This window comes from Salminus brasiliensis, chromosome 8 (assembly GCF_030463535.1).
Source record: "Salminus brasiliensis chromosome 8, fSalBra1.hap2, whole genome shotgun sequence".
NCBI classification, from domain to species: domain Eukaryota; kingdom Metazoa; phylum Chordata; class Actinopteri; order Characiformes; family Bryconidae; genus Salminus; species Salminus brasiliensis.
This window is the reverse complement of record NC_132885.1, coordinates 39228700-39243778: the sequence shown is the minus strand read 5'-3', so window position 1 is coordinate 39243778 and position 15079 is coordinate 39228700. Positions and strand designations below refer to the sequence as shown.

Sequence of the window (15079 nt, the reverse complement as noted above, 5' to 3'; positions counted from 1 at the left end):
CAATACTTTTGTCCAAATTGCGCACAATGCGTGATTGGCTGGGCTGTAGGCTGCACTAGTATGGATGGTCTAAAGGGTCAAACTAGGAAAACCAAACGGTTGGTTTTCACATTATTATACTTATGAAGACACTCACACATGCACACACACACACACACACACACACACACACACACACCATCTTGACTGACGGTAACACGTCTTACTAAACTACACTGACTATTTTGTTTCTCCCATCTTTCCAATCTCTCTCTCTCTCTTTCTCTCTCTCTCTCTGATCAAAGGCAGTCCCAGTTCTGTCAGTATGGAGGTGCTGTGTGAGATTAACACACCTCTGGTTCAGAGTTTACCCTCCGTTCAGACATGGGAACCAAAGGCAGGGGCTATAGGTCCTGCTGGGAAACAAAAGAAGAGGACCGGTGACCTGCATACCATTCGGCACGCACTGGCGGTCGGACAGAACGCCTCCGAAAGGCACATACACTGCCTATAGGCTGGAGTTCATCCACAGGTTCTGATGCATTGGGATTCGCTTAAAACAAGGAGGGGGTCGCCGTCTATTTGATTAGCGCAGGTGGCTAAAAGTACATTGGTCCCTTAATCACTTTTCCCTATATTGGGAATATTGGGATTTTGGGGAGTAGCCTATGTACGTATATGGTGCTGTGTCCATTTCCGCACTTTCTGTGGACAGAGGGAGTGAAACCCCTGACCTTGTGGCTGTCACTCGACTAAAGGCCGAGTGCCGCATCGCCACAGCTAATGTAGGTACGGCGCATTTCGCTAGCTTCTCTTTGTTCCACATAATAAAGAAATTGCCTTTAGTTTTTTCTTTTTTAGATTTTGGCCAATTACCCACCGCCCTCAGCACCCTCCCCCAGAGCCGGCCCAAGGCATGCTCGAATTACAAGGCCGCTTAGGGCTCCAACGCCGCCAGGGGGCCCCAAGTATTGATATCTTTGGCATACCAATACTAGCTTAATCAATTCCTACCCATTCAGAACCGAGAAGGAGGCTAATGCTAATGCTAATGCTATTGCTCACACACTAAGCGATCAGCCTGCAGAGCCGTAGCTAAAGGAGCCGGGAGCTGAAAGGTCAGGGAGGTCAGTCAGACTGGACGGTCTGATATTAAACACTATAGAGTTTAAAACAGTCGTTTAAAAAGTTGCTCCAAACAAAGAAGATCAGAATAGAATTCAGTCTGATTTTAGAAACTGGTGCTAAAATAGGGATTTTACTGGTGTTTACCAGGGTGGATTGGATCGGTATCGGCCGATACGCGGCTTTACGAGACTCGGATCGGATCAGGGGTAAAACACCTTGACCGGGACATTCCTAAAGTACAAAGTATATGCTTTAAGAATATGCAGAAATTCTTTTTGGCTGACGTTGTGTATGATTTATAGGTGTGTGTGTGTGTGTGTGTGTGTGTGTGTGTGAGTTGCTCCGGAAGCTCTCTTTCTCTCTTTCTGTTTGTCAAAGTCTCTCTCTCTCTCAGTAGTGGATTGTTTGTCCTGTGGCTTAAAGCCTCTGTTCACCTCCTCTCTCTCTCTCTCTCTCTTTGTCTCTGTCTCTCTTTCTCTCTCTCTCTCTGTCTCTCTCTCTCTCTCTCTTTCTCTCTCTCTCTCGTTATCTCTCTCTCTGTCTCTTGTCCTCTCTCTGCCTCTCCGTACCCTCTCTCTCTCTCTCTCTCTCTCTCTCTCTCTCTCTCTCTCTCTCGTCCTTTGTAAGATGAAGTGACAGAACACACATCACATGACACTGAGGCAGAAGCGCGGCCAGGCCAGCTATTCACTCCCAGTGTTTCATAAACATAGGATTAACCCACACACACACACACACACACCACCTAGGCACTCCTACCGGGCGACACACTTCAAACATAATAGAATCTGACACTGTTTGCGAACTGCTAGCATTCCTCTCTCTCTCTCTCTCTCTCTCTCTCTCTCTCTCTCTTTCTTTCTCTCTCTCTCTCTGTGTCTGTCTCTTTTCTCTCTCTCTCTCTCTTTTCTCTCTCTCTCTCTCTCTGTGTCTGTCTCTTTTCTCTCTCTCTCTCTCTCTCTCTCTCTCTCTCTCTCTCTCTCTCTCTCTCTCACACACACACACACACACAACAGTGTCATGTCTCTCTCTATATTGGCTGCTTCCCACATCCTTTACAGGGGGTTCCTCAGAAGGCTTCTTCAGGAAAGTCAATGGTTTCACCATAAATAAACTCCACCAGAGAACAGCTCCTACCCGTGGAGGCACGGGCTCCACCGGTCCTCCTCAGGTGACCTGTGGTATCTGGACACCTTCAGACGTCAGCAGCTGATCGTTCTTTAGGTCCTGTAAGTTGCGAGGTGAAGCCTCCCTTAGGTGCCCACGGCCCTGTCCCCGACTCACTGGTTGCCCTTTTCTTGGAGCACTTTCGGTAGGCCCTGACCACGGTCACGATCAGCCATAACATTAGCCAACGAAACTACTGCCGTGAATAGCAAGTGGCTACGTCTGTCTAGGGGTGGATCTACACATTAGGCAGCCGGTGAACGGAGGTCAGTTCTTGAAGGTGATGGAGGTGCTGAAGCAGGAAAAATGGGCGAGTGTAAGAATCTGAGAACCAAACTGTGATGTTCTGGACAACTGACTGGGCTGTCCTGGTCGCCCGAGGGGGACCTACACAATAATAAGAAGGTGGTTTTAATGTTGTGGCTGATTAGCGTATATTAGCATGTTAGCTCAGTTAGCTCATCTAACTGGGGGGTTAATGAAACAGATGGCACTGTGAGGCTCAGACTGATTAACGTAAATGACTGGTATCTATGATGGGATGGCTCTCAGGCTGTGTGCTTCAGTCCCTTTTGCCCAGGTCTCTGTCTCCACCTTGTGGACGTCTGTGGTACTGTGATCCAACGATTTAAGTCTAGAACTGACGCCTAGCTTTAAGTCTCCATCTAGTGGTTGGAGAAAGTACTGTATTTCTGAATAAATGACTAACTTCTCAGTAAAGATCACAGTTCAGCTGTTGGTGCTTCTCAGACTCGAGTCTCATTAACAATCCATCAGTGATGTTCAAGTGTTCTGAGGAACTGGGGGAAGAAAGTTTAGATGGTCAAGCAATTCTCACCACGCCAACATGGATAAAAAAGCCTATAAATATCTCACATGGTTTTGTGAGATCTCCCTGATTTCCATCACATTTCTATGAGGCGCTTGTAATTTCCAGGAATTCCTTCCATGGTTCTATGAGATTTCCTTGAGATCTTCACTATTTCCATGAAATATCCAAGATTTCTGTGCAAATACCTTAAGCTGACTTCCAGTTTTTTTATGATGTTTCAATATCGCCCAACTGGTTTCCATGGTTACCATATTTTATTAGATTTCCAGAAGATCTCCTTTCCCCAGTTTCATGGAGCTGTCCATAAGATCTCCATGATTTCCATGAAACCCCTGAGAATGTCTTCCAGGGGTTTCATACTCTGGTCCAAGAAGCACTAAAGCACTGGACAAAGGGATTGTCTAGGCCTTGGTCCAGTGAAACGAACATGTACAGCTCATCTTTCTCCTCATGCATTTTCTAAAAGGCTGCTTTATACTTCTGTCAAGATGCACACCAAAGCAGACCATATGGACAAAAGTATTGAGACACCTGCTCATTCATTGTGCCTTTCGAAATCAAGGGCATTGAAAAGAGCTGATCCTGCTTTTGTTGGAGGAACTGTCTCTACTGTCCATCGAAGAAGGCTTTCTACTAGATTTTGGAGCATTGCTGTGAGGATTTTATTGCATTCAACAACAAGAGCATTAGTGAGGTCAGGATGTTGGATGATCACCACCTCATCTCATCCCAAAAGTACTGAATGGGGCACCACCATCCATCATTCCAGAGAACACAGGAGTTCCACTGCTCAACAGCACAATGCTGGGGGGACTTTATACCCCTCCAGCCCACGCCTGGCATTAGGTGGCATGGTGCTAGTAGGTTCATGTTTACCTGCTCCACACAGTCCTATTCTATTGGCAGTACTTCTCTACAGAGACCACCACAATGACCAACTGCATCGAGACACTTGCTACTGCTCTTCTGACTCCTTTCCTACTTTTTCCTTCTTTCACAAAGAACTTGAAGGAGATGAGGGGAGGTTGTGTAGACCTGCTGTATTTAGGTCTATATTGCCTGTTACGCTTGATTTTTTAACACAGTGGGGGAAAAAAAACAAAGGATTGGAACTGGATCAGGCTTCAAATATGCCAATATCTGATCCAGTAACATACGTCTGGTTGCAAAGAGCTGCCCAAGCAGTTGGATTGCTACTTTCTGGACCTGGATTTGCCACCTCTGCTGTTCTGTTAACTGCTGAGAACGCTTAGCACTGCTGCAGCCTGGGAATAATCTCTGTTATTAGCACCAAAGGACGCTCTGCTGGAACACAGTGGTAAAAACAAAGGATTGGAACTGGATCAGGCTTCAAATAGCCAATATCTGATCCAGTAACATAGGAAGGATTGCAGAAGAGCTGCCCAGGCAGTTGGAACTTTCTGGACCTCATCACTGCTGCAGCCTGGGAATAGTCCAAGGATCAGTCTGAGTTCATAAGATTGATCATCAGGTTTATAAGACAAGACTGGCACGGCGATACGCAGTACCACATAGGCCCTACCTCGAAATTCACACAGCAGTGCTGTGTTTTAGTCGTGTGCTAGACTAACAGTGAGGAGATAATCAGCTGCGAAACTGCAGAAATGGTGGAAGGTGAAAGGATGTTGACAGTGTACTGCCGCCTCACCACAGAGTGTAAAATCACCCCGAAAGCTCATATGAACCCTACAGCTGTGATGCTGTTTCCTGTATCAGAAAGGGAGACGGAAGGTAAAAGTGTAGGTATTTTTAAATGCGTCAGGCGTGAGCACTTCGGTGTGAAAGCACTCCTTATTTGGAAGTGTTCACATTCAAAATCTGTAGGGCTAAACTCTGCCTATTGGTCTGTAAGCGATCCATCACACCTGCACACGTCCCGTCACTCTCCAGCGAGCTCACAGCAGACGTCTGTAGTCTAGTATGAAGACTGTGTCCGTGGCAGAGACTCAAGAGAGCTGCAGTGAAACGTCCCGACTGAGCCCCACATTTACACTCCAATAAAACTTATTGATCACACGCCTCTGAAGTCTGACTTTCTGCAGCTTTACAGAACTTCTAGACAACGACTCCTCATATTTTCCTCCATGAAGCTCATGTTGATGCTCAGTAGAGCACAGAGACGCTCCTTTAATAGAGCTGATATTACTGAAATGCTTCATTTTCAATGGGCAGATCTGCAGCTGAAACAGGAGCCTAGTGCAGCCCAACATTTTTAACATCAACATTTTAATAGAACATTATAATATCAGATATTAATATTAATATACAACATTCTCCTCATTATGACTTAGAGAAATGGGTTTGGGGGGGGGGGGGGGGGGGGGGTAGTGCACTATAGACCCCTGTGGCGCGGCCTAAGCTTTCGACCTTTGTTTTTCTTCCATTACTTTTACTTTTCTACTTAAAGTCGTTCTGAAACCAGTACTTTTACACTTTTACTGGAGTAAAAAGCTTCAGTTGATACTTCAGCTTCTATAGAAGTCTTTTAAACCCTCGTATCTCCACTCACTTCTACCTGAGGAATGAATGGGAATACTGTTTACTTTGCTAACTTGGCTATTTTTGTGTGTAACTCCCTGAGCGACCATTAAAATGTACAACCAACCAAACAGTTCTTCTCTTTTCTTGAAGGCATGTGTAGTATTAGAACTGGGCCTCATTTACCAAACGAGCTTACACCCACTTATGCCGTTTTCTCCAAGATGCTGACCTTCACCCGTGTTATGTTGGGTGGGATTTGCTCAGTTTATGAAAACAACGGGATCCGTTGAGCTGTATACCGTTCTGCTTTCTCCTTTATAAACATACCATGAATCTGACCTAAACTTTCTGTCCAGAATTGAAGAAGATTCTTGGGAAGATATTGAAGAATGAGGCCCCCTAAACAGCTGACAGACCGCTGATGGGCCAAACATGTCATTACACACTTCTATAACCAGAGAATTGCCCCACCGGTTTGTACAGAAGTGCCCTGTAGCTACTGAGTGTTACACCTTAGTGGGTAAAACGCCTTACAGCATTAAGGGGTTAAAGCAGGCATGTCCCGATCACGTCCCCGATCCGAGTACCCTAAAGGTGACTGTTGTCCGAACTAAGCCAATACAAACCCTCAACTACAGCTGGGCAATATGATGATATTTTATCGTATCGTGATCCATTTTGTGATCGTGATGATAATATGCTCTTAGTTCTTAATAAACACTGATCAGCTGCAGGTTTCATTACTAACAGTGTAATTAGACTGGGTTAATTAGATGAAGAGCAGCAGATGTTGAGTATAAATCACTGTACTCAGGACGGGAGAGGATCTGAACCCAGAGAGGTGGGCAGCCATTGCTGAGGTGCCTGAAGAGCAGAGTGAGGGTGAGAGGCCTTGCACATGAGGCCTTGCCAACAGTGGCAGCTTTCCCCAAGCCCAGGTATCGAACCCCTGTCATCAATAGCCCGAAGCGTTAACCGCTGAGCCACCACTGCCCCTGCATCTAAGTGTGGTGACGTTACAAGTTAGCAGCCCAAAAAGTGAAAAGTTGCCGTCTAATGCTATCTCTCCAGTCCACCTTAAAAGCCCAGCAGTTATTGTGCACATTTCAAAAGCAGACCATATCTGCTGCCTTATTTAAGGTGGAACTGAAAGTTTGAGTAAAATGGAGAACTCACAGCTAACGTCAGCACAATTGTCAGTCCATTTAAAAAAATGCCTGGATCGACACTGATCCCGAGTCACTGGTCGGATCGGGACGTCCCTCCTTTTACTGTCCTTTTAAAGTGGAAGTTCTTATCTTATTATACACTGAAAACACACGTCTTGACCAGCACTGCCCAAAATAATGCCCTAGTAATGACTTGACTTGACTCTTCATTATAATCGGATTTCTAGGAGCCTAAAATGTCTAGTCGAACAGCCTTAAACAGCCTTAAAAAGTGTATATATATATATATATATATATATATATATATATATATATATAATTTTTTGGTATATATATTTATATATATAATTAATTGTATATAAATAATCATATATATATATATATATATAAAGAAAATAAACTTATATAACAATATAAAATTATATATATATATATATAAAAAACTTTTATAATAATGTATGCAACATATTAATTATGTCATAAAAGTCACATTTTTCATACTGAACGACCTAAAAAAAACCCAACAATCTGCAAAATTGACTTCACACTGATTCGAGATGATCTTGGCAGATGAAGTCACTGTCTGAGCTGAGATTTTATCAACCAGTCTCCTTCAAATCCAGCCTCTGGGAAACAAACACACACCTATCCTAACTATCCTGACCACCTGCAGCCCTAGTTCGATCCCCATCAGTAACCCGGGCCTATTCTGAGGAGAACTGCAGCAAGCAGCACTATCGCTGGCAGCCACAGAGCAGTTCCTCCACCACCGCGAACTCCGGCTGCAGCCATCTTGAGCAAAGACAATGTGTAGGTGCAGGGCCCAGGAAGTGGTGAAGCTTTTAAAGCAAAAGGCTGTGCGCCTGCAGCCAGACGTACATACTTACAGGCAGCAAAAAAGTTTGCGTTCGCCACGTGAGCCAATCGCACTTCCTCTAAATGAGACGCACACACTCTTCGCTCTCGCTCCATCTGTAACTGTGGGATTTATCTCAAGCGAGGTTTCACTGAGCTTTATATGAGCAGAGGATCAGGTAGGTTCTAAGATCTGCACCTTTGTCTCTAGCTGTCAGAGTGACCTACTTAGAGTACTGGACGACGGAGGATGGAGAAATAGATAGTGTTTGCGTGCATTTCTAGAGGATGCATGAGTAAGAGGGTGAATCTTAGGTAGGGCTGGCGGACGAGGGGGGGCACCTCGGGCCTTTTTAGGGTTGGCTGGGTGTAAAGGCAACTGTAAAATAGCTATACTCGACGCACAAAACTGTGGGCTTGGTGGTGGAGAAGGGTTATTTGACTTCTACAACACATCTTCCACCAATCTGAGGAACTCTGAAGAACCTTTCGAGCATCCAGGTTGATCTTGGAGTTGTCTCGGTTCTTCAGAACCACTGGCTTTACTTTTAAAATGTTTAAAAATGGGAACAAAGAGCCCGAACTGTTTAGGAATCAGGTTAGGAATCTTAGAATGTGGTTATATATAGATTATATATTGGCGGGGTAACAGAGTACTCATGTAATTTTAGTGAAATACCATGATAATACCATAGTAGCTTGTGCTAAGCTTTGTAAAAGCACATTAGCATGACTTGAGATTCATTGCGTCTGAATCTACAATGCAAAAGGAAAGTATGACTCACGTTTATTTATTTATTTATTTATTGATTGATTCATTATTTGCTTATTTATTCATTTTTTTGAGAAGTAGATTCAGTGGTTGATGACCAGCTCGGACAATCACTGCCCAAAAGTAGCTAATTTGTGTGTCCATCGTCAGCAACTGAAACTAACTTCTTAAATAGCAGCAAGGCTGTGTGCATGGGCTGGCACTCTGGTTTCCGTTGGCCTTTTTTTTTCTTCTTTTTTCTTTTTTTCTTTTTTCAACCGACTTATTTATTTCCTGTCGTTTCAAACATTGAGCGTTACCATGCAGCTACATGGCAGGACTGGTGTATATGTGTGTGCATGTGTGCAGTAGTATCGAGCGTGAAGATTGGGGCTTCCTCACTTATCAAACTGCAGAATTGCCTGGTTCTGGGTCTGCGTTAAGTACATTATGCACACCAGGGGCGTCATTAGAGCCAATTTACTGGGGTAAATTACTGGAGTAGCTGCCCCCCAAAAAGGTTTGGTGCTCAAACCTTTATCACCTCAACTCTACCCAAAGAGGTGAATCACTCCAGCTGTTCTGAAAGAGGTTCAGTGGAGCTTCTTCACTCCAGCTTATCCCGAAAAGTCAACTGCTGAGCAGAGCAACAAGGACACCCATGCAAATTCACTGCAGACACTACATTTCCCATGATTGCCAAAATCAGCTAATCTCAGAGATTCTATTTTTGTAGGCCATAAACACACATGCTGCATTTGGTGGACCAACACCCTGGAGAAGCAGCATACGAGTCATTGTGGTCACTGTGCCCAGTGCCAAACATCAGCTAGAAGGGACCCAGGCCTGGCATTTTTGGGGCCGTGGAGCAGGAGAGGATTGGAGCTAATATAATATAGGATGAGCTGGTTGGAGTCCCGGGTCATGCTGCTTGCCATCAGCAGCCAGAGTCAGAGAGAGCACAATTGGCCTTGCTTTCTTAGGGTTTGGTTGATGACACTTGCTCTCCACCTCACTCTGAGTGTGATGTTGGTCAACACAGGCGTCTGTTAGCTGTTGTATCAGAGCTGGGGAGCTGCACTTTCCTCCGAGCGTGCTGGAGACCCAGCGATGCTGCATAAGCGGCAGTTGGAAAAGAGGCGGTGGCTGGCTTTACATGTGTCGGAGGAGACATGCGCTAGTCTGATAGTCCTGCTAGTGTCCGGGGCATTGCTATTGATAGGGTAGAGTTGGGTAATTGGCCTTCCATATTGGGTTGGAAATGGGGTAAAATTTACTTACCATCCAACATCAGCCCCTGCTCTCAATAATGTGCTCAAGGCTGAAAGCAATCAAATCCTTAACCCTTTTTGCAAGTACGTCCCTGGCTACCTGTAAAGGTCTGCCCAGAGTGAGGTCTTTTAGCAACCAGCTGTAACTTCCGCACCAGTTGAGGTGGACTGGACTGGTCTTGCATTTTTGGAATGCGCTGGATGTTGTGGGAGGACTAATCAGTGGACAGATTTGATGAATCAGTAGAATTAAAGCTGAATGTTCAGATCCCAAAGGTGGGACCGTACTTGCGAAAGGGTTGAGGTAATGTTCGAAGATCTAATGGAACACCTTCCCAGAAAAGTAGGGGTTATCACTGGAGAAGAAATGGTCTATGTTTCAAGCAAATGGGGTCTTTGACTTGTTATAAAAGTGGACCACCGTATAGAACCCCTCTAATATTAGAGAATCTAAGAGGTTCCCCCATCACAGGAAGAGCTATTTAAGAGGCAGAGAACCACTTCGGTATTTCAGTGATTCTTTTGAGTTGTTATGGTTGTATATAGATCCACTGCCTTTTCTAAAGGATGACATGAGTCTACTAGTGCTTAAACCACTTTCTCGATTCCGGCTTAGTTGAAGATAAGGACTAGAAGAAAGAAAAACAAGAACAGGCCTCCAGTTAATAAGCTTTTCATTTCATCTGCAAATATCTGCATACCTGTAGACATGACTGGACCTCAATGTTCACTAATGACAAAATGTTCAAGTGGATCATAAACAACTGCAGGTTTCCTAATATTGCCTACTGAGCTAACATGCTAAAAGAGGACAACGAAACGACAACGAAAGTGTGACAAATGTGTTGCTTCAGGGCCTGTGGCGCAACTGTTCTGAGCCGATGTTGCAATGTGATGCAAGCCTCTGTCCAGGAAGCTGAGTTGACACTGTAAACGCATGACACCGAGAAGTGAAGTCAAGGCGTAGTGATCTCTGTTTTGGAAAGTGCTTTTAAAAGAACTGAAGGACGGTGATACACTCAGTCCAACACAGCAAACTCTTCTGGGAAGGCTTTACGCAAAATGTTCGAACATGGATTATAATTCACCATATAAGAGGCACTGATGTTAGACAGTTAGCCCTGAGCTGATCATGAGTAGCAGGTGAATTCATCCCAAAGAGGTTCAGTGGCGCTTCCTCACCTCTAATCTAATTTGGAAGTATGAAGAACGAGCTTCTTCGTTCCAGTTTATCTCAGCAAAGTTCAGTTGAGCTTCATCACTCCAACTCTTCCTCAAAAGGTTCAGTGGAAATTCATCACTTCAGATAATCCCAGAGATGTTTCATCACTCCAACTCTTCCCAAAGAATTTCATTGGAGCTCAATGGCTAAAATTTATCCCAAACGTTTCAATGGAGCTTCTTCCCTCCAACTTATTCCCAAAAAGTTTCAGTGGAGCTTCTTCAAGCCAATGTATACCAAAAAGTTTCAGTGGAGCTTCTTCAAGCCAATGTATACCAAAAAGTTTCAGTGGAGCTTCTTCTCTCCATCTAAATCCCAAAAAGCTTCAGTGGAGCTTCTTCAATCCAACTTATTCCCAAAAAGCTTCAGTGGAGCTTCTTCAATCCAATGTATTTCAAAAAGCTTCAGTGGAGCTTCTTCCCTCCACTTTATTCCCAAAAATATTTCAGTGGAGCTTTGTCAGTCCAACTTATTCCCAAAAAGCTTCAGTGGGGCTTCTTCCCTCCATCTAAATCCCAAAAAGCTTCAGTGGAGCTTCTTCCCTCCATCTAAATCCCAAAAAAGCTTTGGTGGAGCTTCTTCCCTCCATCTAAATCCCCCAAAAAAGCTTCAGTGGAGCTTCTTCAATCAAACTTATTCCCAGAAAGTTTCAGTGGAGCTTCTTCAATCCATCTAAATTCCAAAATTATTTCAGTGGAGCTTCTTCAATCCAACTTATTCCCAAAAAGCTTCAGTGGAGCTTCTTCCCTCCATCTAAATCCCAAAAAAGCTTTGGTGGAGCTTCTTCCCTTCAATATATTCACAAAAAGCTTCAGTGAAGCTTTTTCAATTTCAATCAATTCAAACTTCAATCATTTCAGTGGAGCTTCTTCAATCCAACTTATTCCCAAAAAGCTTCAGTGGAGCTTCTTCCCTCCATCTAAAACCCAAAAAAGCTTTGGTGGAGCTTCTTCCCTTCAATATATTCACAAAAAGCTTCAGTGAAGCTTTTTCAATTTCAATCAATTCAAACTTCAATCATTTCAGTGGAGCTTTTTCAATCCAATGTATCTCAAAAAGCTTCAGTGGAGCTTCTTCCCTCCACTTTATTCCCAAAAATATTTCAGTAGAGCTTTGTCAGTCCAACTTATTACCAAAAAGCTTCAGTGGGGCTTCTTCCCTCCATCTAAATCCCAAAAAAGCTTTGGTGGAGCTTCTTCCCTTCAATATATTCACAAAAAGCTTCAGTGAAGCTTCTTCAATCCAATATATCCCAAAAAGCTTTAGTGTAACTTCTTCAATCCAATATATCCCAAAAATGTTTCAGTGGAGTTTTGTCAGTCCAACTTATTTTCAAAAAGTATCAGCAGAGCTTCTTCAGTCCAACATATTCCCAAAAATATTTCAGTGGAGCTTCTTCAATCCAATGTATCCCAAAATATTTCAGTGGAGCTTCTTCAATCCAATTAATCTCAAAAAGCTTCAGTGGAGCTTTGTCAGTCCAACTTATTTCCCAAAAGTATCAGCAGAGCTTCTTTAAGCCAATGTATCCCAAAAAGCTTCAGTGGAGCTTCATCAGTTCAACTTAATCCCAAAATGTTTCAGTGGAGCTTCATCGTTTCAATGTATCCAGCTGTAATTCAGTGGATCTTCCTCATTTTACATCATCCTACCTGTGAAGAGCTTCATCAGTCCAGCTCATCCCATACAGCTCAATGCAGTTTCAACACTCTAACTGACCCCAAAAGGTGTTTGATAGTGCTTGATCACCCCAGTGAACACAACTCCTCCCCCACTGTCCAATGGTGGGAAGCGCTACACCCCTCAATCAGTCATTTTACATTGCAAGGTGTTCCAGAGGATTTGTCCTACATAATAATAATAATAATGATAATAATAATAATATAACAAATGGGCAGAATGGCTGATTAATCTGTATTTATCTCCCCAGCACCAGAATCATGCAGAAGCCTTCTGCTCTGGTGCTGCCTCCTCACGGAGCCGTCGCCATGAGGATCAAGAGCTCCGCAGCCAACAGCGGAGAGCGCCTGAGTCAGACCAAATCTATGGTCATACCAGACCTCGACACACCTCCAAAACCTGTGAGTTCTATCTATCTCAACACACACACACACACACACACACACACACACAACGCTATAGGTGTGAAGTTCTGAAAAAAAGGTTAAGCCCAACACTAAAAATAACCCTGACTAGACGTCTGGCCCTACTCAGCAAATAGTGTAAGAGTTGATTTGACAGCGATGGATTTGCTGTGTAATTACTGGTATTACCAACTAGAACTGGATCCCTAATCCCAAATCTAATTCAAAATATAGTCAGTATGATGTGAAGGGACTTCCAGAAGGATGAAAATAGAGGGGAAGCACCAAGTGTCAGCGTTTATTTAACCAGGAAGTCCCTTCAGATACAAATCTCGCCAAGACAGCAAAGCATTTACAGTAACAGTATCACATACAGACATCAGAAAATGTACATAACACAAAAAGTCAAGTCTAAAAAATATTTCTGTTCTGCTTCCATAACACTGTTTTTTAACAAAGCTTTAATCTCACAAAATCACAAGATCATTGAGCTGTGACTTGCTCTGACTATAATAACTAACCCTGTAACAACTAACCCTGTAACAACTAACCCTAACCCTGTAATAACTAACCCTGTAACAACTAACCCTGTAACAACTAACCCTGTAACAACTAACCCTAACCCTGTATTAACTAACCCTGTAATAACTAACCCTGTAATAACTAACCCTAACCCTGTAATAACTGACCCTGTATTAACTAGCCCCAACCCTGTAATAACTAACCCTTACCCTGTAATAACTAACCCTAACCCTGTAATAACTAACACTGTAATAACTAACCCTGTATTAACTAGCCCTAACCCTGTAATAACTAACCCTAACCCTGTAATAACTAACCCTGTAAAAACCTAACCCTGTAATAACTAACCCTGTAATAACTAACCCTGTAATAACTAACCCTAACCCTGTAATAACTAACCCTGTAATAACTAACCCTGTAAAAACCTAACCCTGTAATAACTAACCCTGTAATAACTAACCCTGTAAAAACTAACCCTGTAATAACTAACCCTGTAAAAACTAACCCTGTAATAACTAACCCTAACACTAACACTGTAATAACTAACTCTAACCATGTAATTACTAACCCTTTAACAACTAACCCTAACTCTGTAATAACTAACCCTGTATTAACTAGCCCTAACCCTGTAATAACTAACCCTAACCCTGTAATAACTAACCCTAACCCTGTAATAACTAACCCTAACCCTATAACAACTAACCCTAACCCTGTAATAACTAACCCTAACCCTATAACAACTAACCCTAACCCTATAACAACTAACCCTAACCCTGTAATAACTAACCCTATAAAAACCTAACCCTGTAACAACTAACCCTGTAATAACTAACTCTAACACTAACACTGTAATAACTAACTCTAACCCTGTAATTACTAACCCTATAACAACTAACCCTAACCCTGTAATAACTAACCCTGTAACAACTAACCCTAACCCTGTAATAACTAACCCTGTAATAACTAACCCTGTAAAAACCTAACCCTGTAATAACTAACCCTGTAACAACTAACCCTGTAATAACTAACTCTAACCCTGTAATTACTAACCCTTTAACAACTAACCCTAACCCTGTAATAACTAACCCTGTAATAACTAACCCTGTAATAACTAACTCTAACCCTGTAACAACTAACCCTGTAATAACTAACCCTGTAATAACTAACCCTAACCCTGTAATAACTAACCCTGTAATAACTAACCCTGTAATAACTAACTCTAACCCTGTAACAACTAACCCTGTAATAACTAACCCTGTAATAACTAACTCTAACCCTGTAATTACTAACCCTTTAACAACTAACCCTAACCCTGTAATAACTAACCCTGTAATAACTAACCCTGTAATAACTAACCCTAACCCTGTAATAACTAACCCTGTAATAACTAACCCTAAACCTGTAATAACTAACCCTAACCCTGTAACAACTAACCCTAACCCTGTAATAACTAACCCTGTAATAACTAACCCTGTATTAACTAACCGTGTAATAACTAACCCTAACCCTGTAACAACTAACCCTAACCCTGTAATAACTAACCCTGTAACAACTAACCCTAACCCTGTAATAACTAACCCTGTAATAACTAACCCTG

At 42.9% G+C, this 15079-nt stretch overlaps 1 protein-coding gene across 1 annotated transcript in view; it reads left to right on the top strand.

The window, feature by feature from the left end:
* The first annotated feature begins 7706 nt into the window (after nt 1-7706).
* Nucleotides 7707-15079, top strand: part of arhgap15 (Rho GTPase activating protein 15) — a 57703-nt gene continuing 50330 nt past the window's right edge. The window contains exons 1-2 of the mRNA XM_072686566.1: nt 7707-7811; nt 12807-12957. Coding sequence (XP_072542667.1) covers nt 12817-12957 — 141 coding nt within the window. The 5' untranslated portion in view covers nt 7707-7811; nt 12807-12816. The remainder of the gene's footprint in view (nt 7812-12806; nt 12958-15079) is intronic.